Below are 27,538 nucleotides of genomic sequence, written 5' to 3' on the forward strand. Positions count from 1 at the left end.
TTATTTGTTTACTGTCTAAAAACTCCCTCACAGTGCTGTGTGAGCCGATGCATTGTCGTGATGCAAGAGCCATGAATTGTTGGTGAAAAGTTCAGGTCATCTAACTTTTTCACACAGCCTTTCCATCACTTCCAAATAGTAAACGTTGTTAACTTTGTCCAGTTGGTACAAATTCATAATGAATAATCCCTCTGATATCATAAAAGATTAGCAACATTGGTCTCGAACTTAATTGTCAGACTATATATACGTATGTACTTCATAAGTTCGCCATTCTATCCATTTCAAAGTATACCATTGTATTGAGTGGCATTAATCACATTCACAATGTTTACCACTGTCATGACTCACTTATTATTAATGGACATTTGTATTCATTCATCGGTCAATGTAGCAGGCCCCATATTAAACTCTAGGGATTACGTGTTAAACAAAAATGGATATGCTCTGTACCTTAATGTGCCTTCATGGGCCACCAATGGGAGGTGTTTTATTCTTCCTTTCCCATCAGATAACGGCAGTCTTTATGTATACGGAGAGGAATGCAGGGTTGACAGGGACAGTGGCTATACCGCAAAAGTCCGCGAACAGCGGGGTATGGGCGGTCTTCCAACGCCAATTCCAGAGTCAGAGTCATGCCAGATCTCTGCGCCCCCGACGGGGCGGGGCTGATGATAGGGCGGGGCGGGGCGGGATGGGAGGGGCTTGTGAGCTCTGGGGGCGGGGCCTGAGCTGGGGTTGGAGTGGGTAGGGACGGAAGAGCTGGGGGCAGAACCTGGGCGGAGCAGAAGACCCGCCAGCCGGGCGGGTGCAGGTGGCTCCCTCCGCTGGGACCCTGTCGTGCAGCGGACGCCGCCAGGGCCAAGGCTCTGAGGCGGCTTCTACTCCGGCCCGGCTCTTTGGTGGCGGTGGCCTGACGGGAAGCCTGAGTGGGATGCGGTTGACGCGGAAACGGCTCTGCTCGTTTCTCATCGCCCTTTACTGCCTCTTCTCCCTCTACGCCGCATACCACGTCTTTTTCGGGCGCCGCCGCCGGGCGTCGGCCGCGTCTCTGCGGAGCCTCCGGAAGGGGGCGGCCCCGGTGCGGGAGAGGCGCGGCCGAGGTAGGACACGGGTTGGCGGCCTCGGTCCCCGGCTGCGCGACCCGACTCGGATTTGCGGGGAAATTAGGGCCGGGCGGAGCCGAGCATTGCGGCCGGGATCTCGCTCTTGGTCCGGGAATCTCACTGTCGTGGCCGGTATTGCTCCCGGGCCCTGTGGTGCGCTTGCCCTCCGCCTGCTCCCTTTCACCTGCCCTGCGCTCGGGATTGCCGCAATCCTCGCCCGACTCCCACGCGCTCGCCCCACTTCCTACCGCCAAAGCTGACAGGCTCGCCCACCTTTAAAACTTGTCTTAAATATCGAAGACATTCTCACAAAATGCCGCAGATTCGCGGAAATGCCACTGGGTTTAACACATCTATTTCCATATTGAAACAAAGAGCCTCCTCTAAATGCAATGATTTCGGAAACCCAGGGCCCTTTACCTCCAAATCCTGGACCCTGTCCTGTGTTTTGACCTGTGCCAAGATCGGTCTCAGACTCATCTCTCCCTTTTTGCAGAATTTTAGCACAATAGTATCTAAACCTGTTGGACACCTTACGTTCTGAAGTCAAGTTTTTATGTGTAGATTACGTATATATACAATCTATAAAGAAATGCAAAAGTTACACTTGTAACTTGATACATATTATCCAGTTATTTTAGAAGGTTTTTGTTTGGGAAAGATAATTTTGTGTTAACATTTTATCTCAGATCTTTCAGAGTAAAGGACTAATAAAAATTAGATTCTGATATCCTTTTTTTCTTAATGTGTGTGTTTAACCAGTTCAAATTCAGTTGCTTTACCTCTTAGGTTGAAATTAGAGCTCCCTAACATCTAATTTAAATGGCTTGGATTTATCTACAACGCCAGATCTACCTTACTGATAAACACTGTTACTCTCTTTAAAACACAGAGCAGTCTACTTTGGGAAGTGAAGAATGGAATCCTTGGGAAGGAGATGAAAAAAATGAGCAACAACACAGATTTAAAACTAGCTTTCAAATATTAAATAAATCCACAAAAGGGAAAGCAGACTTCCGAGTACAAATCTGGGGCAAAGCTGCCATTGGTAAGTTACTGTGTAGAGCTTAGACGGTAAAAAGCATGTCTAATGTACTTTATTTTTTTAACAATTCATTTTAATACATTTATAGTTTAATCATTTGTTAAGGTATCATGATACATTTTTTTTTTTAGTTTTTTCAATATCCTTTCTGTTAAGCAACATCTATGTAAATACACATGCACACACATATTCTATCGTTGGTCTTCAGCTGAGCACAGCTTTATTTGTATATACAAAGTGTGTGCAGATCTCAATATAGTTAAATACCTATGTCAACTGAAGTTTCATGAATCTATGTTTGTTGGATACTTGATACACAAGTATAAGATGTGGCCACTGCCCTTGATGGCCAAACAAGTTTGGGAACCTTTGAAGTAAATAAACAAAATTCATTGTCAGTGTCCAATAAGGGGACATAGTATGTAGTTGATTAAACTTGATTGCCCACAAAGAAATTTTGCACGGAGTATCATGAAAGTCTAGCACACCAAGTTATATATTATGCTCAGTTAGAGAATGGAACCCTTGATTCTTAGAAGAGTCAGAAAGAATTTAGTGAATTAGAAGGGGCTTTATTTGGCCTTTAAACATGAGTTGGATTTATATATTCAGTGAGGGATATAGAACGTACCAGATGAGAGGAAAGTGAAAAGAGGATAAAGCCTGGCCCATGTTGTTTCATAAATTCATTCACACTTATATGCAAAAATGCATCCTTGAAGATTTCTACCGAACTCTAAATTTCATGAACCCAGCCAGGCCTCCAGTTGTCAAGTTCTAACAGTTTTTTTTTTCTTTATGAAATCTCTAATATTAATTTCTTCTTTCAAATTACCATTTCCCCATTCTAGTTTTTAATTAAATACACATCTTAACAGGTTTTCATATTTCCAGACTTCTCTTTTTAATCCTATAAGCACAAAGTGGCCAGATGAGTTTTATCAAACTACTTTCATCAACCTGTTCCCCAAGCACAGTCAAATGATATCAGTTATAAACATTGCTATTTAAAAAGGGATAAAATTGAAGTAAAATCGAGTCACTGGTCCAAGCAATTTTGAAATCAGCCAGGCAAACTCCATTTTAAGGGCTGGGAATAATCTGTGGCTCGAAACTTTGGCCTTTCAGCTCTGCCCTTGGAGTCATCCTTCGTTTTTCATGAATGGTAGCATGTGTTTTCAGAGCAATGTTATCAGCCTGTTTCCTGCAGATGGGATAAGGAATCTAACAGCCTTCTTTCATTTCACCCTCTCTCAGTCCCTTATAGTGCAAGCTGGCAATGTTTCTGCTGGTATACATTCTCAAGAACCTTGTGGGTCTCCTGTGTATGTCACAAGGATTCACTGCATTAGAGAAGAGCTCTACCACCATTCTTTCCTAGATAATCCCATCTCTCTTTCTGGTTTCTGCTAAGATTACTGAAGGAGATTAATAAATTACACATCTAATACCTTCAGAGAGCTCTATGCAACTAAATATTATGATCTTTTTATTTTTCTGAGTCACTAGCCTAAGGATATCCAGTCACATCCTTGGCCTTCTCTCCAGAGCATTCTTTCCTGACAGTGAATCTCCTAAATTTTCATCTTTTTGCAATCTGAATAGGCCGAGAATTTCCCAAATCATCAAGTACTGGTTCTTTTTTACTTAACAGTTCTTCTCTCAATCTCTCTTTCCTCTCACGTTTTACTATAATCAGCAAGAAGAAACCACGCCACAGCTTCAGCACTTTGCTTGGAAATCTCTTCAGCTAAATATCCAAGTTTATTGTTTACAAGTTCTGCTTTCCATATAATTGTAGTACACGATTCAGCTAAGCTTTCTGCCGCTATACAGTAATGTGCCGCTTAGCAGCAGGGATACGTTGTACAAAATGTGCCATTAGGCAATTTTGTCCTTGTGGGAACATCGTAGAGTATACTTACACAAACCTAGATGGTATAGCCTACTACTGTAAATGTATGTGCTACACTATTATGTGACTAAAAGCACAGTAGGTGTCTTTACACCAGCATCACCACGAACACGTGAGTAACACATTGCACTGTGACTACTGCATGGTTAGGCATAGGGATTTTTCAGCTCCATTATAATCTTGTGGGACCACCATCACATGCAGTCCATTGTTGACTGAAACGTCATTATGTGGTATGTGACTATATAATAAGAATCTTCTTTTCTCCAGTTTCTAATAACATGTTACTCGTTTCCTGAGCCCTCATCAGCAACGCTTTTAACATGCATATTTCTACCAACAGTATGCTTATTCTCTGAGAATACTGTGCTCCCAGCGTTTTTGCAAATTCTCACTAGCTGAGTCCTTAGCGTCTAAATTTCTACCTACAATTGGTTCAAGACAATCTAATCTTGGCTTTTTAAAAATCATACTCCTCAAAATGCTTCCAGCCTCTTTCCACTACCTAATTCTAAAGCCACTTCCAGAATTTTAAATACTTGTTATATTAGTATCCCATTTCCAGGTACAAATAATTTATAACTACATAATCTGTAGTTTCTTATAGCTGATATAACCTATTCCTGAAAATTTAGTGGCTTAAAACAACACAAATTTGTTATATTAGATTTCTGAAGGCAGAAGCCTAAAATGTGTCCAGAGGGCTGTATTCCTTTTGGAGGCCTAGAGGAGAATCCGTTGCCTTGCCTTTTACAGCTTCTAGAGGCCACTGCATTCCTTGACTCATGGCCCCTTTACTACAGTAAAGGACTTACTGTTGTAATTTACCATGTTTCCCTGGAAATAAGACCGTATTATAGTAAAATAAGACCAGGTCTTACATTAATTTTTGCTCCAAAAGACGCATTAGAGCTGATTGTCTGGCTAGGTCTTATTTCCGGGAAACACGGTACATAGTACTATAACACACTTCAGGATAAAATAGGTAGTAAAGGTCCAGTGATAGAGTTTTCTCAAATTTAGAGTAAGAGGTTATTAACCCATATTTTCCTACATGTTATACTGACAACCTCTGAGTTCTGTCTCATATAGTAGCGGCCATGCTGATGGTTTTGAGCTATTGCTGGGTAGCACTGCCTGCTAAGGGACCAAAGAGGAGAAATAAAATCTGGTTTCCTAGTCAAATGATATAAAAGAACAGAACTTAAACTCATCCCACACATCTGAGTAGATCAAACAGTAAATGTTTTTCTTTTTTTAATTACCAGGTTTGTATCTCTGGGAGCATATATTTGGAGGCTTACTTGAGCCCACTGATGTGACCGCTCAGTGGAGAGAAGGAAATTCAATTGTAGGAAGAACACATTACAGGTATTAATCGTACAACATTAACCTTTGATGTGTTGCCATACAATGTTTTATGTAAATCCTAGAAGGAAAATCTATTCATAGAAAATATTTCCACTTCAACTTGTTGTGAAGAATAGAGAAATAAATCTCATGAATATATATTCATAGTTAAAGCTTACCTTGAACATTTTCTTATGAAATTGGAATAAAAAATACTCCCTCTTTTTGAATCATATGTCTTTCATTTTTATCAAAGCATTTCTGATTATATAGAAAAACTCATGTTCCAGATTTTGCAGCATTTAATTGTTGATGAGCATTTAACATTTCCTAAGGTTACATAGGAATAATATGTAAACTTTAAAATATTTTCATTTTTCTCTTTCATATAATAGTTATGTTCACATATTTTTTATAATAGGTAATATCAAAGCTATTGCTATGACTTTTGAAATTTTTTTATCAAAACATTAAATTATGATAAAACATAGTGTTTTATCATAATTTAATGATATAGGTTACCATTTTACTATAATACTCAGAAATCTTTTTTTTAGACTTAAAACTAATGTATCGTTAGGACTTTTTGAGCTTGTATTTTTATAAAACTTTTATCTATGACTGCATATTTTCTAAATATTTCTAATAGAATTAAGATTTTATTTATAAAAATTGTGATAATTTTATCATAGGAAATTGTGATAATTTTATTTATAAATTTACATATCAGTTGAAATCAGAGTTCACACATCTCAGAGCACTGCCAGTTTGCTGTAATGTGACCAAATCTATATTGTGTTGTTTTTATCGTATGAAAGAATGCTCTTTTCTGTTAGATTTTGCTTTTTATTGAAATAACACAAATAATTAAAAATGCTCATTTCATACAACTATATTATTAGGGGGAAAAATGTGAACCAAATATTCTGGTTTCTATTAGAATTCCATTTCTGTCTTACAGAAATCAAGAGGAAAAGTTATACCTAGTTAATCTCAATTCTATTTGAATTTTCACTGCTATTATTTACTTTACACACACTTGGAAAGCAATTTCATTGCATGATTCTTTTCAAAGTAATCATTTACTTGAAAAGTAAACATGTTTTTCAAATCATCACTGGTAATGATGATTTTCACTTTCATCTCTAGGTTTCTATCCATCTAATCCCATTCAAGTGCTTATACATAGTCCTAAACTTACAACAGTTAGATTAGGGTGTTTGAAAGTAAGTGTGTATTATGCATACAAATCTAATATTTTGGTGTTTAAAAAGTAGATGTGTAATGGGTATTAGTCTAATAGTTCTACTGATAATATATAGAATTTTCAGAAAAATTCTTAAAAATTCATAGAGAAGTTAGTATATACTGTTACTATAATGATAGCAAAGAATTTGAGCAAGCAGCATTAATTCCCAAAAGAAAATCTTCCCCTCTGAATTTTTTACTGCAGATTTTATATTACGATCAAATAGCAATGCTGTTTTAGGATTTAAGAGAATCGTGTATTCAAAGTTCACTATTATGGAAGATTTTTTTAAAACAACTTAAAATTTTAGGCTCATGAAAAGTAGTATACCTAATTTATTTATCCAAAATTAGTACTTTTATGGAATTGTAAGTTTTGAGTTGAATTGAGCTACGTGGGTCACTAAATACTTAAATGTTTTAACACATTCATCCTTGTTTGACCAAAAGTGAATCAGAAGTAATGGGTCACCTTGAAGAAATGGAAAGTGTTTCTAAGTACTATCAGGATACTTGTTATAAATCAGTATAAATACATTTTGTTTAAATAAACCTTTTAGTTTAAAAGAGCTTAAAGGGTTGATCCAGCTCATGAACGAGTTCTTATCAACTCATAGTTCCAACAAATGTAATCCAGAATACAAAGTAAATAACTCAGAATGGAGCTGGAACCATCAGTCAGTCCACATGCTTATATTGATATGACCAGCACATTCTTTTCATATAGGCAGGCTACAGTTGATACCTAGTTTTTTGAGAATTATTTGATTAAACATGGAATCAAAATGTGGGCTTTAACTATATGTAGCACTTCCAAACTCCACGTGTTTCCTGAAGGGAATAAGTGACTCATTGTTCACTACTGAATCAGAAGCATGCATCGTCTGTGCTCAGGGTATGAATACTCGTACATGAACACGTGGGGCACACAACTTCTGAGTCAGTGTGATGAAGCCCTATCACCTCTCTGGAGTACAGCAGTGCAATTGAGTTGTTAAGAGCACAGACTCTGCAGCCAAACTATCTCAGTTCAAATTCCAGCTTTACCTCATACTAGCTGTCTGAGCTTGGGCAAGTAAGTTTCTTATCTTCTCTGTGCCTGAATTTCCTTAAGTTTAAAATAAGGAAAATATAGTTTCTATTTCACAGAATTGTTTTGAAGATTAAATGCGTTAATAGATGTATAGTGCTTAGAATAGTCTCTGTTACACAGTAATAACAATAGAAGTCTTACTGTTGTTATTAGTTTTAATATTTTTACTATTACTTAGTAAGGTGGTGGGGTGGGTCCAGCCAGGAAGAAATCTGAGAAATATTTTTGGGCAAAATTATCAGAATTTAGGAGTTATTGGATGTGAAGCTGAAAGCAAAAATGAATCTGACAACTCCCTGGTTTCTAGCTTGCTTGACAGGTTAGCTGGTGTGCAGTCGAGACAGAAAGTACAGGAAGAGGAGCAAGTTTATCCACCCCTCTGGCCCACTACACAACACTACCTGACCTTCTCTTTCTCAGCAGATGACCCTGCCTCTTATTTCTTCAAAAAAATTGAATATATCCGTAATTATCTCCCTTAACTAGTTCCTCTAACATTTTCCTACAGGATCTCTCTGATCCCTCCCCTGACCTTATCTCTTTCCTTAGCTCGCAGGGAGGTGATGTCCATGGTTCAAGGTTAGCTCCCTAAACGCGTGCATGCCTTCTGCCTCTTCCAAGACCTTGCTCCATCAGTTACTTCCTTGGTCTCCTTTATCATCAGCTTTCGCTTGTTACTGCTTTCTCACCTTCTCATGTGAACTTTCAAGAGTTGTCTACACTCACTGTCACCACTTTCTTAATTTACTTCTTAACCCACTGCAGTTTGAACAACACACCTCCCCACACACACACACGAACTATCTGAATCTTGCAGGATTTTTTAACCCCTAATTTACTTAGATCTGTGTTTCCCAGTCTGTGTACTGAAGCCTCCTGGGGCACCACATACTATTTTCAATATTTGTGGGAAACACAGTTATACTTCACATCTGTCAGACACTGTACAAACTGCTAGTTCATAGTTTCAACATTAGATCTCCCTACATTCATTTCAGTGATGTCATACGTTTGTGAAGCTGGGTTTTCCATGGTTGCTGTGAAAAAATACAGGTGGAAGAGGCAATGGCAGTTGCAGTGTTAGAGAATCATGGTATTACTAGATGGTCTTATTATAAACTATCCTGATAAAAACCATTTTTAGGCATATTCATGTCTTATTAAAAATCAAAATGAAATATTATTAGATAATTATCAGTGTTATCCATAGTAAAATGTTTAATGTCTTTTAAAAAACAACAAAAGGTTGTACGGTACTCTTTAAAATAGTTTGGGCATATGTAATGTCAAATAACTAAGTTTGAGTCCCATCTCTGCCATTGCCTATCTCATGTCAACTAGCTTTATGCAAGTCATGTAACCTCTCTCAAGGTTTTCATTTCTTCCTTCATAAAGTTGACCTCGGGTGGGGAAGGACAACTGGAATGGTTCTCGTGCTCTAGGGATTGTAGTTGCCTGTCATTCTAAAGGAGAGTATTCGTATACTACCAATAATAAGTACTTTAAATCTGTCATAACTGTCATCATTTCTAAAGCGTTTTCTAACCCCTCTGCTCCTGCAGGTTCTCTTAAATTACTAAACAATCACTGAATCATTGGCCACCTCCAATGCCAGGTTCTGTCCAAGGCAAGGTCGAAACGCAGTTCTGATCCCTGTAGGTTATTATCATTGTAGAATAATGTTATAAAATCCGTGCGGTACATATATCCAGAAACAAAATATATATTTAGGTTTTGTGTTTTGACCTATTATCTGTGTTATTTGTTAACCAAGTAAGTTATCATGGGAACAACTTAAACCCTATAGTTAGACAGAGCTGGTTCAAATCTCAACATTGCCATCACAGGTTGTACAATTTAAGCCTGATTTCTCAAATGCAAAACAGGGGATTAATGTACTCTGCAGAGTTGTTGTGGAGGTTAAATGATAACCTATGCAAAATTCCTATGTATCATGTATGTAAAAGGCACTTAATAATTGTTAGTGTTTATCCCCAACTATAACAAACAATAAAAGTGATATTTCAGCATATTAAAAGATTCTAGCAGGTTATAAAGAAATGGCTTAGCAGGTTATAAAGAATCCAGGACTGTTGTGACTAATATTAAGATATAGTAAATGATGTTTTTTATATTTAATGCACATTAGTTAAAAATATTTCAGTGGTATTGGTTGTTCTGAGCAGCACATCATATAAAAATATGAATTATGAAACATTCCTGTTCCTTTTATGATAGTTTTTTAATACCATAAAGAACAGAGTAATAGAACAGATTCTCATTTACCCACCACCCAGAACTAACAAATTCCAGCTCTCTTTCATACTTGCTTCAGATATGTAACTTTTCTCTTAAAATAATTAAATATTTCCAATAAAAGTGAAGCTCTCTTTGTACTGCTTTCCCAGGCCCTTTCCTCAGAAGCAGCCACTGTCATGAATTTGGTGTGTATCCCATCATTCGCATTTTTATGTTTATGTTTATGTTAGATATATAAACATAAATTACATTTTTCTGTATTTGCTTTCAAATTTACACATAATTGTCATCTTTATGAGTGTTCTACCTTTTGCTTTTTTCCTTAACACTATACTTTTGAGACTTAACCTTCATGGGATGTTTATAATGCCATTCTCCATTTCTCAGTTCATCAACACGTTCTCATCCATTGATTCAGACGCTTCAGTCAGATGGAGAGTAGAATAGCAGCTCACACCATGAAGAGTGGAAACTCCTGGCTTAAACACCTGTCCAGTATGAACTACACAGGTTCACACTATTCATCTGTATTTCTTTGTTTAACAGCTCAAAAGTCTAGTCAGCACTTATTCTAAATGTGGTTTAAAAACAAAAAGCTACCACATTTCTGATTATCATATGCAAATTGATCTCTCTGCAACCAAAGCTTCCCATTAATCTACAGCGATCGTCCAGACTTGTTCAAAAGAACTTGTATTATAGAGATTATGTTTCTAGAAAAAATATGGATTAAATCTTGTAGATTTTATATAAAAATGATTAAAATCTTTTGGTGCCAAATACTTTTGTTCTTTTTTTTTATAATCTCTTGTTTTGTTGTTTTGTTTTCAACAGCTTCATCACTGGTCCAGCGGTAGTCCCAGGGTACTTCTCCGTTGATGTGAATAATGTGGTACTTGTATTGAACGGAAGAGAAAAAGGAAAGGTCTTTTATGCCACCCAGTGGTTACTTTATGCACAAAATTTAGTACAAACTCAAAAACTCCAGCATCTTGCTGTTGTTTTGCTTGGAAATGAACATTGTGATAATGAATGGATAAACCAGTTTCTCAAAAGAAATGGAGGCTTTGTGGAGCTGCTTTTCATAATATATGACAGCCCCTGGATTAATGACATGGATATTTTTCAATGGCCTTTAGGAGTAGCAACGTAAGTACAAAATATGATACATGTTTCTAGACTCTAAGACCTGAATTTCAGAATCAGGAAGATTGTTTTTTAAATTTTCAATACATGTAATTCTTTTGACATCATTGAGACCAGGTACACTCTTTCCATGGGCAAAAATATGGTATGGGCTCATGCTGCAGTAACAGCAATGATGTTTTAGAGTATTTAAGCCTTTTATGAGGACAGATGTGTTATTTTTTTGTGTTTTAAAACTCCGAGGCATAGGGTAAAGTTTTAAGTTTATCAGGAGTACCTTAAAGAGATGTTTAACAAAGGATAGCAGATAGATCTTCTTAAAACGATTATGATAGAGTCTCTATAACTAAGAGTTTTAAAAAAAAAAATCTTCCTTTAAAGGCAATATTAAATCAGGAACACATTGTGTCCTTGGGCTTGGGAGCATTATAACATGCTCAGATCTGCCACTAAGACTGGTTGGATTTGCACAAATTTCTATTAAAAAGATGAATTAATTAATAACTAACGTTTTTCAGTTTGTCATATACATAAAGTCTTTCTATAAAATGGAAAACTTAGTTTTTTATCTTTCTGTTAATAGGGTTTTTAATTAAGAGTAAGTTGACTTTAAGATGAGTTGCTACTAGTACATAAGCTTCCCAGTGACAGGGATTTTGGTCTCTACTTTGTTCACTACTTTACCTTTATCTGCAGAGCCTAAAACAGTGCCTGCACAGAGTAGGCACTCAGTAAATAATTGTTGAATGGACAAATTGTGAAAAAGCTCACTAACATGATGTCTGAAGCAGATGTTCATTATTTTATAACTGATAACGAGGTATGACCTTAGAATGCTGCCCAGTTGGCTACACAAATGTCACCAGAGAAGCACATTGATAAAACATACTCCCTGGCCTAACACTACAGTCTTCTGATTCAGTAGGTTTGGGGTCAGCCAGGCAAAATGGTTGATATTAGGTATAGCCAGGTTTAAGACCTCTGAAAAGTCTATCCCTAGAGTACAGTTTGTATTTGTAAAATGTGTCACACCAAAAAAATTACTTTTCACAGTAATACGACATAATTTATGAATACAGTACAAATGTCTGTGTAATTCTGGTATTGTTGGACTAGGCCAATATCCCTGTTATAGATCAGTGGTTCTCAACCAGGGGCAGCTTTACCCCCAGGAGACATTTGGCAATGTTGAGATATTTTGAATTGTTCTAAGTGGAGGGAGGAGATGTGATACCGAATCCGGTAGACAGAGGCCAGGGAGGCTGCTCAGTGGCCTGAAATGTAGAGGACAGCCTCTGTGGCAAAGAATTTTCTGGCCTAAAGTGGCAGTGATGCCGAGGTGGAGAAAACCTATTACAGAGTAACTGTTATATAAAGGTTTGCTCTTATGTGAAGGTTGTATTTCAGGCACACAATTTGATTTCTGTTATTTCCAAATGCCCATAAGAATGGTCCAGTTGCAACCAGCCTCTCCTGTGTAGCACACAGGTTTTGTGTGTTTTTTTAATCTACTGGAAAAGCCTTTGGAATTGGAGTTCTTTGCTGTAGCAATATGTGTTCTGTAACCTTTCCATCACCTGGCTAAAACATTGATTAAATCATGATCATTATGAATGTAGATTATTTATACTTTGAAGGTCTTGAATTCAACCTGCCTTACAACTAGGTGTCTAATAAAAGTTGAAGAATACAAAAAACAAAGCACTTTAGGCACATAATCTCTATAGCAATTTTGTAAAAGACATCAACGTCAGAATTTTTTTTTTTTTAAGTCAGTAGATTCAGGGACTCTTCCAAAGTAAGCATGGAAAATTACAGTTTGGGGTTGAGAAAGTCATATTTTAAATCTCTTCTTTCTATATCATCATGCTATCTAAGATGTTGGATTATGGAAATTTTGCCAATCCTATTGTCATGTATTGTTAACTCATATGTACTTGTTTTTATAGATACAGGAATTTTCCTGTGGTGGAGGCGAGTTGGTCAATGCTGTATAATGAAAGGCCCTACTTATGTAATTTCTTAGGAACTGTTTATGAAAATTCATCCAGACAAGCACTAATGAACATTTTGAAACAAGATGGGATTGATAAGCTTTGTTGGGTTTCAGTAAGAGAACAGTAAGTTCTGTGTTTACTTGATTCATCCATTTCATTCTCCAATCTGAAAGTTGCTTTGTGTGGCAGCACAGGTTTCCAAAGAGACACTGTTAACTCCTTTGATACCAGCCTTTTCCCAGAAAGTAAGTTGGTAATTAAAGCTGTGAACAGCTTGGGTTGTATACATTTAGAACAGGGAGAATCTCTTCTAGCTATAGTCCATCTTGAAGAAGAACACATGTAACTGTCATATGCAAATGTCAATTATTTAGGTTTCTCTAATAATATTTGTTAGTCAGACTTGACCTACAGGAGATTCTGAATACGAGTATGTCATCTTGGGTTCATCCCTGAAGTGACCAGTTCAGTATTCCAAGATTGGCGTGGAGTACTCTTCATACCTTCAGGAACCTGGCATTACCTTGAGGACAGGAGCCACGTATTATTCTTCTTTGAATACCTACATCTAACATAGGATGTTGTATAAAGTAGGCAAGGCCAAAAGGGTAGTGGATGGATGGATGGATGCGTGAGTAGGTGGGCGGGTGGATGGATGGGTAGATGGGTGGATGGATGGATTTAATAGGGTTGATTTTTCCATTGTCTTACATGGTAATCATGAAACGGGTATTCATGGCGTGAAAGAAGAAATTGTGGAATCATTCGTTTTGTTGTTAAACAAATGGAGTTTCATGTGTATGAAGCAGAGTCAGAGAACTAAAAATGCCTAAAAAACTGTCCTTTTAGATCTAGAAATGTATTAATTATAAATCTAGAAAGCATAACTCCTGACTCTATCTGTGTAACCACATATATCTATTCAATCAACAAATATTTATCAAGTAACTGCTATATGCCAAAAACTATTTTTGCCATGAGCAGTGAACAGTAGTCATAAGTCCAGGCCTTCTTAGAACTTAAATGCTTGTTGGAGGAGACAAACCAGTGAAATACATTGTGTGTCAGAAGGTGATAAATGCATGTGAAACAACGGAGCAGAGGAGCGATGTAGAGAGCACTGAGGACCAGGAATGGGACATTTGCTGTTCTAGAATGGCCAAGAAAAGCACTGGTGAGGGGACATTTAAGCACGGTCCTCAAGAAGGTGCAGCCATGAGCCTTGTGTCTACATGGGAGAAGAGTGGTCCAGGCTGAGGGAAGAGCGAATGTAAAGAGCCTATGGCAGAAGCGAGCTTACCGTGGTTGAGGAATGACAAGGGACAGTGTGCCTGGAATAGAATGGGTAGGACAGTGTAAAATGACAAAGTTTAGTGTGGGAATAGAATTATTCTTGTAATTCCTGTCAAACCATTGGGCCAGGAGGTCGAGTAAGTGTCCTCCTTGCTTCTCATTGCTGCTTCCAGACCGTTCTCCCTTTTCCCTCCCTACAACTTCCAGTTTTGAATCTTATGCCAGGAGAGAAAACCATCCATCCATTACTCTTCCTCTTTGAAGTTATATTCTGACCCTTGGATTCATCTCCTTAATTCTTTGAAGAGTTTAGTTCCGAGCATAATCTAATTCTCTCTGACATTGCTCCAGTCTCATTTTTGGTGATTCCCAAATCGACATAGATGGTCCTTTCGTTACCTTGATCTTGCAGTTCCTTTACCTCCTCTCCTCCAGTGATCTGGCCTCCAAGTGACCTTAGCTATTCACTGTCATGGTACTTTCCGAGACCTTATCAGTACGATACTGCTGCTCCTCCCTGATCTCAAACTCCAGCACTCTCTCTGTAACCGCATGTCCTGTCGTTCCAGCTCATCTCCTGTAATAATCTGCAATTTATCTGGGACTTACAATTCATTGTTCCTACCACCTGTTCATTGTCCTTTGCTCCCATCATATCTTTACCCCACTTAAACTTCACAGTCAATCACGATTAGCGCCCTAGTTCCCTAATCTAGCAAACCCTAACTCCAGATAAATCCAGCTCTCTTCGCTGCACCATATCTCTACCCATGCAGCCAAACCCACTTGGAGAAAGGAGCCGATCAGTCTCACTTTAAATACATGACCCACAAGTGCCCAACATTTTCCTTGTCCATGTATGTTTCCACTCCTCTAGAAGACTGTTTTATGCCTTCTTCTCTCTTCCGAACCACTCTTACCTTATGACCCGATTGCTCGTTTCACTGAGAACATTGGCACAGTCAGGAGAAAATATCTAGCTTCCTAACTGTACCCTTGCCCCTGTATAGTCTGTTCTTACCAGAAGAGCCAGATTGATTCTGGTAAAGTATAGATCAGTTCAGTCACCCCTCTGATCCAAACCCCGCGTGACCGATGCCCTGACCTCGTCTTGTACACCTCTCCCCCACTCACTCTGCTTCTGCCACCCTGGCTTCCTGCTGTTCCTTGAATGTGCTAGGCATGAGCTATCTCGTGGCCTTTATGCTTTCTCTGTACTCTGTTCTCCCCTCAGGTATCTGCATGGTTTGCTCCCTCACCTCCAGCTCTGTGCTCAGATGCACCTGCAATGAGACATTCCCTGATCACCTATTGAAAATTGCAACACTACCCCCTTCAAAACTCCCTCCTCACTTGTCTGCTTTATTTTTCCACACAGCACTTGGCACCTTCTAAATAATTGTACTGACTTGACTTGGTTATTGCCTGTCTCCACCACTGGAACTAGAATATAAGCTCCAGAAGGGTAGGAATGTGGAGGGTGGGGTAGAGAGAGAAGACTTGGCACTCAGAAAATATTAGCTGAATTAGTACTCGTTCAGAAATGTAATGGTGACCGCTGAAATTGAAAAATGTGTAGCTGTCAACTTTTCAAATTCTTAAATAGTTTCAAGAATTCTTTTGGGCAAAATTTTATTTATCTTGTCTGCCTGTCATCTCTAACAGGTTTACTATTGCCTGTAACTGCCATTAAAAAATAAAATATTTTCTTTCACAAAAGATACGCTTAGTATAGTGAAAACAACAGTTGTGTTTCTCATTTTCTAGGTGGCAGCCTCAGGAAACGAATGAAAGCCTTAAGAATTATCAAGAAGCTTTACTTCAGAGTGACCTCACGTTGTGCCCAGTAGGAGTAAACACAGAATGTTACAGAATATATGAGGCTTGCTCCTATGGCTCCATTCCCGTGGTAGAAGATACAATGACAGCTGGCAGCTGTGGAAATACATCTGTTTCCCATAATGCTCCTCTGCAGTTACTCAAGTCCATGGATGCTCCCTTTATCTTTATTAAGAACTGGAAAGAACTTCCTGCTGTTCTAGAAAAAGAAAAAACTATAATTTTACAGGAAAAGATTCAAAGAAGAAAAATGTTACTTCACTGGTATCAACGCTTCAAAACAGAGCTAAAAATGAGATTTACTAACATTTTAGAAAGTTCATTTTTAATGAACAATAAAGGTTAACTATTGTCTTTTTGAGCTAAGATCTGATTTTTTTAAATCATTTATTTTTTTTTTTAGTTTCATGTGTACAAAACAATGTAATAGACATTTCACCCCTCACAAAGTGGTAACCCCCATCCCCAATCTATTGCCCCTCTGACATCATATATATCTATTACAATTCCATTGTCTCTATTTCCTATGCTGTACTCCATACCCTGTGACTAAATATATATATTAAATTATAGTTGACATACAATATTATTCAGCTTCAGCTTCAGGTGTACACTGCAGTGGTCAGGCATCTACACTGTCCATGAAGTGGTCTCCCTAATAAGATGTGCCCATCTGTCACTGCTAACACTGGGAGGTATGTGTGTTTGTGTATTTATAAATGTTCTTTATGATACCCTTGTAGGCCTTAGATTACGTCTGTCATATTAACCCAGTGCTCCCTTGCTGGGCCATTCCTGTAAATGCAGTTGAAGTGTTACTCAACTCACTTTTACAAAGGTGAATGATTCAACATTTATCAGCTCTTCTCACCATTAAACCCACTCTAGGGAAGCAGCACCGTGTAGTGGAAAGACTGGGCTCTGGAGTCAGACAAAACCTGAGCTGAAACCTCGCCTCCGCGCCTACTGTCTGGGGACCTTGAGGAAGCCACCTCCTCGCTCTGAGTCTTGGGTCCTGTCAATGTGAAATGAAGATAATGGTACCTCATGGGGTAAGTTATAAATGTGAAATGAGATAATGTACAAAGTACCCAATATATGTAGTAAACTCTATATAGCAATTTCTAATTCATTTTTCATTGCTTACTAGTTAGTAGGGCTAAATTTAAATATTTTAACACATGCTCAGTTACAACATTTTGGGAGTAATCATGTGCCGTGTTGGGAATGTATGTGGATGAATCTTGTAGCGTTAGACTTTTAGATGACTCAAGTTTTGTTGGATCATGTTGAGGTGGGTGCCTGGATGCAGAATTTGGTCATAATTCATACAAAAATGGACTGGGGGCAGTCAGAGCCACAAAATTAGTGTCTAAACTCAACAGAAGTAGTTGTTGAAGGACGGAGTAAGACTGGCCAACTCAGAGGAGCGCTTCATGCAGAGGCTGCCGGATGCTCTTGAGAGCAGTGGCTTTGATTAAGTGATCTTCATCTTCAGGTCCTTGGGCTCCTGAGAGGATGAACTTGGGCTCAATCTGTTGCTTTGTATGGCTTTTTATTTTTCAGGAATCCTATGGCTTAGCTCCTGTGAAACCAGGGGATTAGCATCATTAAGAATGCTTTTTTGTCTCCAGGAGCTTTTTGTCTCCTCATTATATGAATGGCCGTAGATACTGAACAGGTACAAGTTCCCCCACACTTTCTTGGACCTGGACCTCGCACAGGGGTCTCCACATCATCAGAAAGTCTAGCAGCCTGAGTAGAAAGGATCGTACCATTGCATCATATTGAAGAATCACGGTTCCTGCCACAACCCCTATTCAAGTCTAAGGAAACTGTGCCTGATAAAAGCACCAGACATAGGGGGCCTTTTATACCATGTGTCTCTCCAGGGACACTTTATTCAAGAACACCTTGTTAATAGACTTCCTGATGACCCTGAACATTGGTCCAAAAAATAACAATAGCAGGCCAACAGCTAGTCCAAAGCCTCTGTGAACTACGAAATACTGAGAACCAGGGAGTCAAGTGCAGGAGCAGAACTGACAGGATGCAGTGGCGTGGGAGCTATAAGTTAGAGTTGGGCTGTGAGGGAAGCAAAGACTCTACGAATAGCTCAAGAAGAGAAATCTGCCCGAGAGCTGTTGTGATGCTTCTGAATGGGTTTCTATAACTCCCATGATTGCTTTTTTATTTCCCCATTGTGTAGCTTCAGAATTATCTCCTTTCTTCAGCCTTCATCTCTCTTGGCCCCTGGTTACTTGAGCTGACTTCCAAACCAAAAGAGCCAACCCAAAACAATAACCATAGGCTTCATCTTGCAGAGTCCCCGTTTTGTCTTTCCCTTGAGCAGCGGTGCTGCCAGGTCCAAGGTTATAGCACGATTCTCCTCTGACTAGGTTAAAGAAGCCTCTGCACTACATTTTACCAACAAGGCTGGATCATCTTCCAAAGAATGCTTTCTGCATTGACGTATCTGTTGCCAGCAAAGCCTTTGTAATGTCAAGACCGTGGGGCAAGACGCAAGTAAATCATATCAAAAGAAATTTTCTAATGTCCTCCAATATCCTTTCTTACCATATGAAGGCTATGGGTAACTTACTAAGAGGCCAACTCTAAGCTATCAGTTGCCTCTAGAACTAGTTGGAAATCTGCCTTCAGAGTTCTGGTGGTCTGCTTAAAGAGTTGGAATCCATAAAGTTTGAAGCTCCATAAACTATCAAACTCACAATTCAAAGCTTCACTGAAGCAGAAACACGGTTTGAGGCCAGTGCTGGGTAGGACTGCACCATTACAGGTTCCTTTCCTGTCAGCACCGGAGAATTTTCCACCTCAGTAAGTAGCCAGGCAGGAGAATGCAATCATATATTAAATATTTTGTAACATACACTATGTACCAGGAAATTACCTAAATGTTCAGAGTTTTTAAAACTAGCGCTGTCCACAAGGGCTCATAGCCTGATGGGAGAGACAACTATGTAGATAATTACAGCATATTTGTGCTAAGAATTCCAGTAGCTGTATTTACTAAGAGCTATAGGAATTCAGAAAAAAACCTGTTCGTCCAGGAGTAAAACTTCCAGATTTGTCTTGAGTTGAATTTAAAGGATAAATAGATTTGGTGGCATCTTTCAGTATCGGCAAAGGGACATTGGGGCAGCATTTTTTTCCCTCTGGAAATCAGCTGGGCCTGAGCCCTTCCAAGTGTACCAGTTCAGGAGGAAACTAAGGCACCTGGGATGGTTACAGGCATCCCAGTACAGGGATACTGAGGTGAACTCCCTCTAGCTGCACAGTCACTGACCTGCAGGCAAAGGCTTTCTGTCATCTCCACCCATCAGGATGGATTCACAGAGGGGATCACTGAAAACCAGTCCTCTGCGGTGGTAGTTCTTGAGTATTCTCGGAAAGAATCAGAATCCCACTTGGTTTAAGTTGTCTGGTATATGACTATGTGTCACTGGTCCTAAAATGACTCTTACAGCTCCATTTAGATACCTTTCATGTAACATGAAACTAAACTATGTTAAACTGTATTAAACATATAACTAAAACTGTATTCATTACCTTCCTCTTCCAACACACACACACACACACACACACACACACACACAAACACACAAACACACAACCTGTTTCCACTCAAATCTCCTTAATCTCAGTAAATGGTGCACTAACCATGCTATTTCTCAAACTGGAATCTGTAAATTCCTATTTATTCCTCCCTATCCCTCCAATTAATCACCAAGTTCTGTACTTTTACTGCCTTTCAAATTCATATTTGGTTTAGGCAAATTTTCTAAATAAAATAATATTTTTCAGGTAGCAAATTTCTACTGCAGAAATAATATAATGTTACTGAGATTAATTCCAATTTTAGGAAAATAGGGATGAAGTATAGTGTAGAAATCCTTACCTCTGAGATATTATTTGATAATTAAAATAATGTGGGATTGAATTGGCAAACAGAACTTCTGAATATAAAATTTAATATGGTATCAACCATTTCTAGTATAGTCCTTATCACAAGAAAAAAAATTATTTGTAACTATATGTGGAGACGGATGTTAAGTACACTTATTATAGTGATCATTTCCCAGTACATCCAAATATCAAATCATCATGCTGTGCACCTAAAACTGATGTACTGTTATGTCAATTATTCCGCAATAAAAATAATAATTTCTACTGTAAGTCCTCCATAAATTTGGAACTACTTAAATGTCTAATGAAAATTAGTTTTCACAAATATCACCAATTATTGATACTTAGTCATTAATTATATTTGTTACCAAAAAAAAAAGTAAACTAAAACATATTAAGGGCTATACCTACTTTGTTGAAGTAAGCCAATTAGACAAAACTGTATCTATGTTTTATACACTCCAGTGGCATTATTTTCTATAGCAGAAATACAGATATTTTTAGAAGTTACCAGTCGAAAGGAAACAGTTATTTCTTTGTGACTTGCAATCTCAGCCCCCAAGAGTCCTACATTTATGCTAGAAGTGAAGCTGCTGCCACAGCAGCCACCACAGGGGAAATTATGGTCTGGGCTGTTCAGTTGCCAGGATGTGTTTTTGTTGAAATTATTTTATTGCAGTGATTCTTAAGTGTCCTCTTTTTTACTGTTAAAATAACTTTTTCAAAAAGGAGTGAATTGTGCAAGTGAATATAGTACATGTTTTATAGTCTGATGTGTGACTGTGGCAAAACTAAAACACTCGTTTAACAAATATCAGTTGAACACCTACTGTGTTGCTCAGCAGTGGACCCACAGAGTCTGTGAATTAATTTCACTGTCAGCCTTTGAATTTTAGTCTGTAATGCTTGGGGGGAAAAAAATCACAAATTAAGCGCTTGGAAATATTCTCAGATGCTGCTGCCTTTGTCCTTTATTCTCTACACTACGTATTTGTCTCTTTCATTATGATAACAGTGAGTATAGGTTTTATCAACCCCAACACAACTGATAGATTCTCAGACTGTTTACTGAGAGAAGTTAGTCAAGCAAGCTACCGTTGGTCAATCGGTCACAATATCCAGATGGCTAAAACAACGTGGTATTTAAACTTATCTTGGATTCAACCATGATTTCTACAGTCTGTCTTGCTTAAAATAGACTTTCATTGCTTTAAATGTATTGCCTTATTTACCTTTCTGAAATGAAAATGGAAAATAATTATCGCAGCTTACGTTACACCTACAGTTAAGACTTGTTTTTGAAAACCACATAACATAAGAGGAATCCCCCAGCCAGGCTGGAGGGAGCCTCCTCAAACCACTCACAGCGTCCCTCCCGAACCCCTTTCCGGGAAGGTTCAGTTTGGGCCTCTAGTTCTAAAGTGTCCCTTGTTTGTTTCGTCTCTTTTTGATTTGCTCTTCTTTTGCCATCTATTGTTTGAGACAGTTGATTTGTTTAAAGCTTTTTAAAACTTACTAAAAACATAACAGGAAATATGATAATACATCAACTCAGAAGCAGGTTTCTAACTGATTTTGATACTTTATTCATTATTGTTCCTTACCTTTTGCTAAAACTCCAGCTGGGATTTGTTTTAGTTGCATCAAAACTCATTTTCTTTCTTTTGCTAAGATACGCTGCCTGTCTTGTCTTTATTCAAACTTGGTATTTTGCTCATCATAGACTCCTTTGCATTTTGACATTTAAAAAAAAAAATATTGCGTGAAAATACCACTCATCTTGATTATTTTAAAAAATATTGCATCAAAATACTTCTCATCTTGATTACTGAGTAGTTTGAAACCCCAGTGAATTTTGTACCCAAGGAGAGAGTGCCTCGTTCCCATCACCCTCATCCTGGCCCTGATAACACCCAAACTCAGCATCTTAGGGTCTTACAACAAATATTTATTTCTTGTTCACATCTCATTGGGGTTACAGGTCAGCTGCAAACTCTGATGGGCTCAGCTGGGCTCTGCTCAACTTGGCTGCACATGTCTTCTCTTTCCAGAACCCCGGATGAAAGAGTAGGCTCTGTCTGGGATATTCTGTTCTCATGGTGGAGGATGAGGAGAAGGGTATCATAGTCAGCTTGGGCTGCCATGACAAAATAGCACAGAATGGGGGGCTTAAACAACAGACATTTATTTCTCACGGTTCTGGAGGCTGGAAGCCCAAGATCAGATTGCCAGTATGGTCAGGGCCAGGAGTCTGGCTTACCGATGGCCACCATCTCACTCTGTCCTCACATGGCAGAGAGAGAATGAGGTCCAGTCGCTCCCTCTTATAAGGACACCAGTCCCATTATGGGAATCCACCCTCGTGACTTCACCTAAACCTAGTTACCTCCCAAAGGCCTCACCTCCAAATATTGAGGGTTAAGGCTTCAAAATATAAATTTGGGTGGACACAAACATTCAGTCCACAGCAAAGGGGCAATTACTGACATAAACTGTGATAAGTTATGCCCTGTATCTTCAAGCTTCTGCCCAGAACTGGCATCTTGTCACTTTGCCTGTGTTCCTTTGGTCAAAGCAGTCACAGGGCCAAGTCAAAGGGGTGGGATGTATATTCTGTCTTCTGAAAGTAAGAAAACATTTGGAAGAACAATCCAATTTAGCACTCTATTTGGCTAAAACCTGAACTCTGGGATACATGGTGTTGGACTCCTGGAGCTCATTCACAACCATTCAGGTTCCGCTCCCCTGAGCACATAGGATTGTATTCAGTGCCCCCATTTAAAGGTGGGTATAGCTGTGTGGTTTATTTTGCTTGATGGAGTGTTGTGGAAGTCATGTTTCACTTCCAGGCAGAAGCTCTAAGAGATAATGCACAATTGACTTCAGTCCCTTTTTCTACCTCATCAGTTGTGAAAGGCTGTGTGAAGAGTAACCTCAGTCAGCCTGTGTCTCTGAGTGAGCACAAACCCTCTGACAGCCGGCAGTGAACATGGAGAATGAGATGGATAAACTTTTATGAGATTTGAGGGTTGTTTGTTGTAGCAGCATAACCTAGCCCATCCTGACTAGTACATTTGACTTTGGAGGATGGTGCCCCTTCTTACCCATTTGCATTTCTAGGAAATAGGAGATAATCACTCTTCCCTCATAGGTTAGACCAGTGGTTGTAAAAACTAGAGGGTGAAAAAGTCTGATAAGAAACTGTAGATTTAGGTGTGTGTGGGGGCGGGGAGGTTGGTTGTAGGTGAAAAAAGTGAAGGGAATTAAGTACAAACTACCAATTATAAAACAAGTCATGGGGATGTAATGTACAGGGAATATAGTCGTATCGTAATAACTATGTACGGTGACAGATGGTTACTTTTTAAAAGAAGATTTACATGGTCTCAAAGTATCTCCTCACAAAGTACTTGTTAATTAAATATATTTCCAAATAAAGAAACAAAAAAACTAATTTAAAATCAGCAAAACCTTGGCTTGACTACACGAGTCACAAGAGTAATTGAGGAACCCTCTGAATATATTTATGTGTGACTATCATCTTCCCCATGTTTGGTTCCCCAATATTCCTTGCATTTGAAAGGGGCAGAGTTTGCCACACCAAAATATGCCTCTTTGAGGATACTGATTGTTTTAGGCTGTTAATTTTTCCCCCTCCCCCGCCCAACTGCAATTCGAGCCGTTGTTCTCAGTCTAGTGTAGGGCGCAGCTCCCTTGCCCACGTTGGTGTTACGAGTCTTGCGCTCCACCCGGCTGAGGCCTTCCGGCTGCTCATTGTTCACAGTTTTAGCTGTAAAGCGCGCAGCTCACTGGCCCATGTGGGAATCGAACCAGCTACCTTGCTGTTAGGAGCACAGCACTCCAACCGCTTGAGCCACTGGAGCACCCCTAGGCTGTTATTTTAAGAAACTGCAGACTTGGGAGAAGCTATGAAAACCAAATAGAGGTTATCCTGTAAAAGGAGATTTACATAAGGAAAATCTCCATTTGTTAGGGTGTCTCCCTCACTCTACCAGGCCTACCTTCACTATCAATGGAAAAGGCGTGGACTTCAATCTGCATAACAATCTTATCTTTGTTGACTGTGCTTTTCCTGGTTACCTCCCATAACTGACTCTCCACCCCCAACATCTTCTTTTGTCTTTAGCTGAAGGTGGTGTTTAAGGTGGTGGCTTCTGCCATTTTGGCAAGTTATTTGGTGTTTCTGGGTCTCTCCCAGGTACTCGTACACAGGAAGCATACGTTATAAACTTTCATTTGTTTTTCTCTGGCTAATTTGTCTCATGTTTGTTTATTATTCCAGCCAGAAGATCTTGAAGGGTAGATAATGTTTCCTCCCTGACACATTGTAGTAAAATTTATTTAAGTAGTTACAAAAGATAGAAAGGAAGAAAGGAGGAAAAGTAGGAAGGAGGGAGGGAGGAATGGAAAATAAAGGAAGAAATATAGGCTGGTATAATAAAATTTGTGATTTTTTTGCTGAGTAAACTTCACTGAGAGGGGAGAATTATTTCAGGAAACTAGATAAATGTCAGGATTGTGGACAAAAAAGGGGTTCTAGGGAAAGTACCCCACAGGGTGATCTGATCATAAATTCCTAACTGGGCAGGTCATGGTGGGTAGTCATGCCTCAGGTGTATCACTTCTTTAGTAAAAGGTTTATCTTTGCCTTAAGCAAGCCCTGTCCATTGTTTCTGTGCTTGTAGTTGATACACCTTTGAAATGCCCCTTTTCAGACCTGTCCTTCTAAAAGGTGACCATCCTCAAGAGAGCACATAATCTTGTTACGGTCTTGTAATCCAATCCCTGCCTTGCTTTCTCCCACCTTCATGTAATCTTCCTTACATTCCCTACCTAATTCCAAATGCATAAGAGCTGCAAACTATCATTGTAGGCAGCATTTTTTTCAGTCTGTTGAGATCTTGCTTTCAGGTGTATCTTGTTTGGCTCAAATCAAGTCTTACAAAAATTCTCTACAGGATTGGACATTTTTTACATTGACAGGATTAAAGGGTAGAGAATAGATAGAATATGAAGAAAAGACATTGTCAAAGGTAAGTTGTCAATTGATAAACAACATTTTTAAATACTTTATTGAGGGCATTCCCATGTTAGCATCAAAGGGAAGGAAAGCAAGCCAAGTTGTTTATCATCTACTTACCTGTATTGCTCTATCTAACAGATTAGATGACAGATAGTAGATAGGTAGATATATAGATGATAGTAGATAAAATGTATCATTTTGAAGTTTTACATATTATATGTATTTTGATAAATTTAGGTTACAAAGTAGAAATACAGAAACAAAATTTTAATTGTATGGTGTAGAGAAAGGTGGATGACATTCAAGGTGCAATTTCAGGCTTTGTCCAGAAGAGAGAGCAGTGAAACCACAGATAGCGTCATGGTTTCCTGAGTTTTTTGCTTCTGTTATTTCTCAACTGAGGAAGTGAGAATAGGGAACTGGGGATAGGAAGGCTATTGACATTAGACAGATAAATTTTTGGAGTGAGCGATTGTCTCCCGCGCTGCAACTTTAGAACCGCTGAACAAAACACCCAGCCACCACTGCCCAGGCTTGATTTTCTGTCTTGTTCCTTTCCAAGATGATATCCATTATTAGAAGCTTTTCATTCTTAAATGAACTGGTTAGAATCCAGAATGTGTTCATTATTTAATGAAAGATGGGTTTGTGTTACTGAAGTTTGATTGCACAATCAGAAACATAAAAAGTAGGACATTTTTCTCAAAAGATCAGTGTTCAAGTTTCTCAGAACTTCAATAGTTTTTAAATTCTTAATGTGAAAAGACAACTGTGATTACTTATATTTTATTAAATGTAATACATTCCTTAGTTTCACGTGCAAATTTCACTTAAAGTTACTGAACTTGAGTAAGTCCTACTTAAATAATCATCAAGGCCTGTGGGGATTCAGTTTCATGTTCACATGCGCATATCCTGTACGAGTGGGTCTGTCTCCTATATGTTTCACATTATCCAGACAATTCAAGGAAGGGGAAAGACAAACAGCCAATAAACATGTGTGTAAACATGTTCATCTGTGCTAGTAATCAGGGAAAGGCACGTTTTAAACGTATTTTACAAATGTCTAACCACTAGGCTGTACACCTAAAACTAATATGAAATAATACTGAATGTCAACTGTAACTGAAAAAAATAATTTTTAAAAATTAAAAGTAGATACCATTTTAGACTCATCATATTAGCAAAAGTCAAATTTGGGCACGTTCATGCACTGCCGGAAGCATTGAAATTGGTGCAACCACCTTGGCAAGCTATTTAGCACATATAATAAAGTTGATGATGCATATACCAGGCGATCCAGCAATTCCACTCCCCTTAAGTTGAAAACCTGGGCTGCACATTACACTTGATCCCACTGGGTTATCAACCATCACCTTGTGCAAAGCTCTTGCATATGTGCATAAGGAAATAAATTCAAAAATGTTCATAGCAACATTGTTTATAACAGCAAAAAAACTGGAAATGACATAAATGTCCATAAACAGGAGTGTAGAGAAATAAAATGTGGTATTGAGTGATTTATTGAGTAGAAAACTAATGAAACTGCACAAACTCCAGATACATGCAGCAACATGATTGTATCTCCCAAATACAATTTTGAGAAGTAATAGGCACAGAACACATACAATGTAATTCTACATCACAGTTAAGTGAATGCATTAAGCCTGTATATAAATCTTGTATTAGTTTTCTATGGCTTCTATTTAAAAATTTGCAAACATGTAATGGCTTAAAACAACACAGACTTATTATCTTACATTTCTGGAAATTAGAAATCCAAAACGGAGTGCACTAGGCTAAAATCAAGGTGTCAGCAGGACTCTCTTCCTTACTGAAGGCTATAGGGGAGAATCTGTTCAGTTGCTTTTCCCAGCTTCTAGAGGCCTTCCTCTGCTCATGGCATCCTTCCTCCATAATCAAAGCCAGCAACATCATGCTGAGTCTCACGCTGCTCTGTCTGTTTCCCCCCTTCTACTGCTCTTTAATTTATAAGGACCCTTGTGATTACACTGGGCCCACCGAGATAATCCAGTACAATCTTCCTCCTTTAAGGCAGTTAATTAGTAACCTTAATTCTATCTGCAACCTTAATTCCCCTTTGCACGGGAGGTACCATATTCATAGGTTCCAGGGACTAGGATGTGGACATTTTGGGAGTAAGAGGCGGGGCGGGGAGGGGGGAGGCAAAGCAGGGAGGTGGATTTTCCTGCCTACCACAAATCTCAAAAATAAAATGTGTGAAAGTAAGCAAATTAAAGAGTGATGTGTATTATTCA

General features: G+C 38.6%; 1 protein-coding gene across 3 annotated transcripts; it reads left to right on the plus strand.

Moving 5' to 3' along the window:
• The first annotated feature begins 745 nt into the window (after window positions 1–745).
• On the plus strand, window positions 746–21,124 carry RXYLT1 (ribitol xylosyltransferase 1). 3 transcript variants are annotated; one of them, XM_088800400.1, is made up of 7 exons: window positions 757–1,103; window positions 1,999–2,154; window positions 5,335–5,437; window positions 10,851–11,165; window positions 13,112–13,282; window positions 16,220–16,632; window positions 17,180–21,124. In XM_088800400.1, the coding sequence occupies exons 1-7, from the start codon at window positions 935–937 to the stop codon at window positions 17,236–17,238; spliced, it is 1,386 nt and encodes a 461-aa protein (XP_088656526.1). In that variant the 5' UTR covers window positions 757–934; the 3' UTR covers window positions 17,239–21,124. The 3 variants fall into 3 exon arrangements, with proteins under 3 accessions (XP_019588024.2, XP_088656526.1, XP_019588023.2); XM_019732464.3 differs by lacking the exon at window positions 17,180–21,124 and having other exon boundaries at window positions 765–1,103; window positions 16,220–16,652; XM_019732465.3 differs by lacking the exons at window positions 13,112–13,282; window positions 17,180–21,124 and having other exon boundaries at window positions 746–1,103; window positions 16,220–16,652.
• Window positions 21,125–27,538: the final 6,414 nt, after the last annotated feature.

The sequence above is a fragment of the Rhinolophus sinicus genome, chromosome 1 (genome assembly GCF_057876585.1).
Source record: "Rhinolophus sinicus isolate RSI-liver-muscle chromosome 1, RSI-T2T, whole genome shotgun sequence".
NCBI lineage: Eukaryota > Metazoa > Chordata > Mammalia > Chiroptera > Rhinolophidae > Rhinolophus > Rhinolophus sinicus.

What these genes read in the sequence shown, in the direction of transcription:
- RXYLT1 (XM_088800400.1), top strand. Translation starts at nt 935, where the DNA reads ATGCGGTTGACGCGGAAACGGCTCTGCTCGTTTCTCATCGCCCTTTAC. An exon ending in TGGGTTTCAGTAAGAGAACA is followed by an intron (nt 13,283 to 16,219) that starts GTAAGTTCTGTG and finishes CTCATTTTCTAG; the next exon opens with GTGGCAGCCTCAGGAAACGA. An exon ending in ATTTTTAATGAACAATAAAG is followed by an intron (nt 16,633 to 17,179) that starts GTTAACTATTGT and finishes AACCCACTCTAG; the next exon opens with GGAAGCAGCACCGTGTAGTG.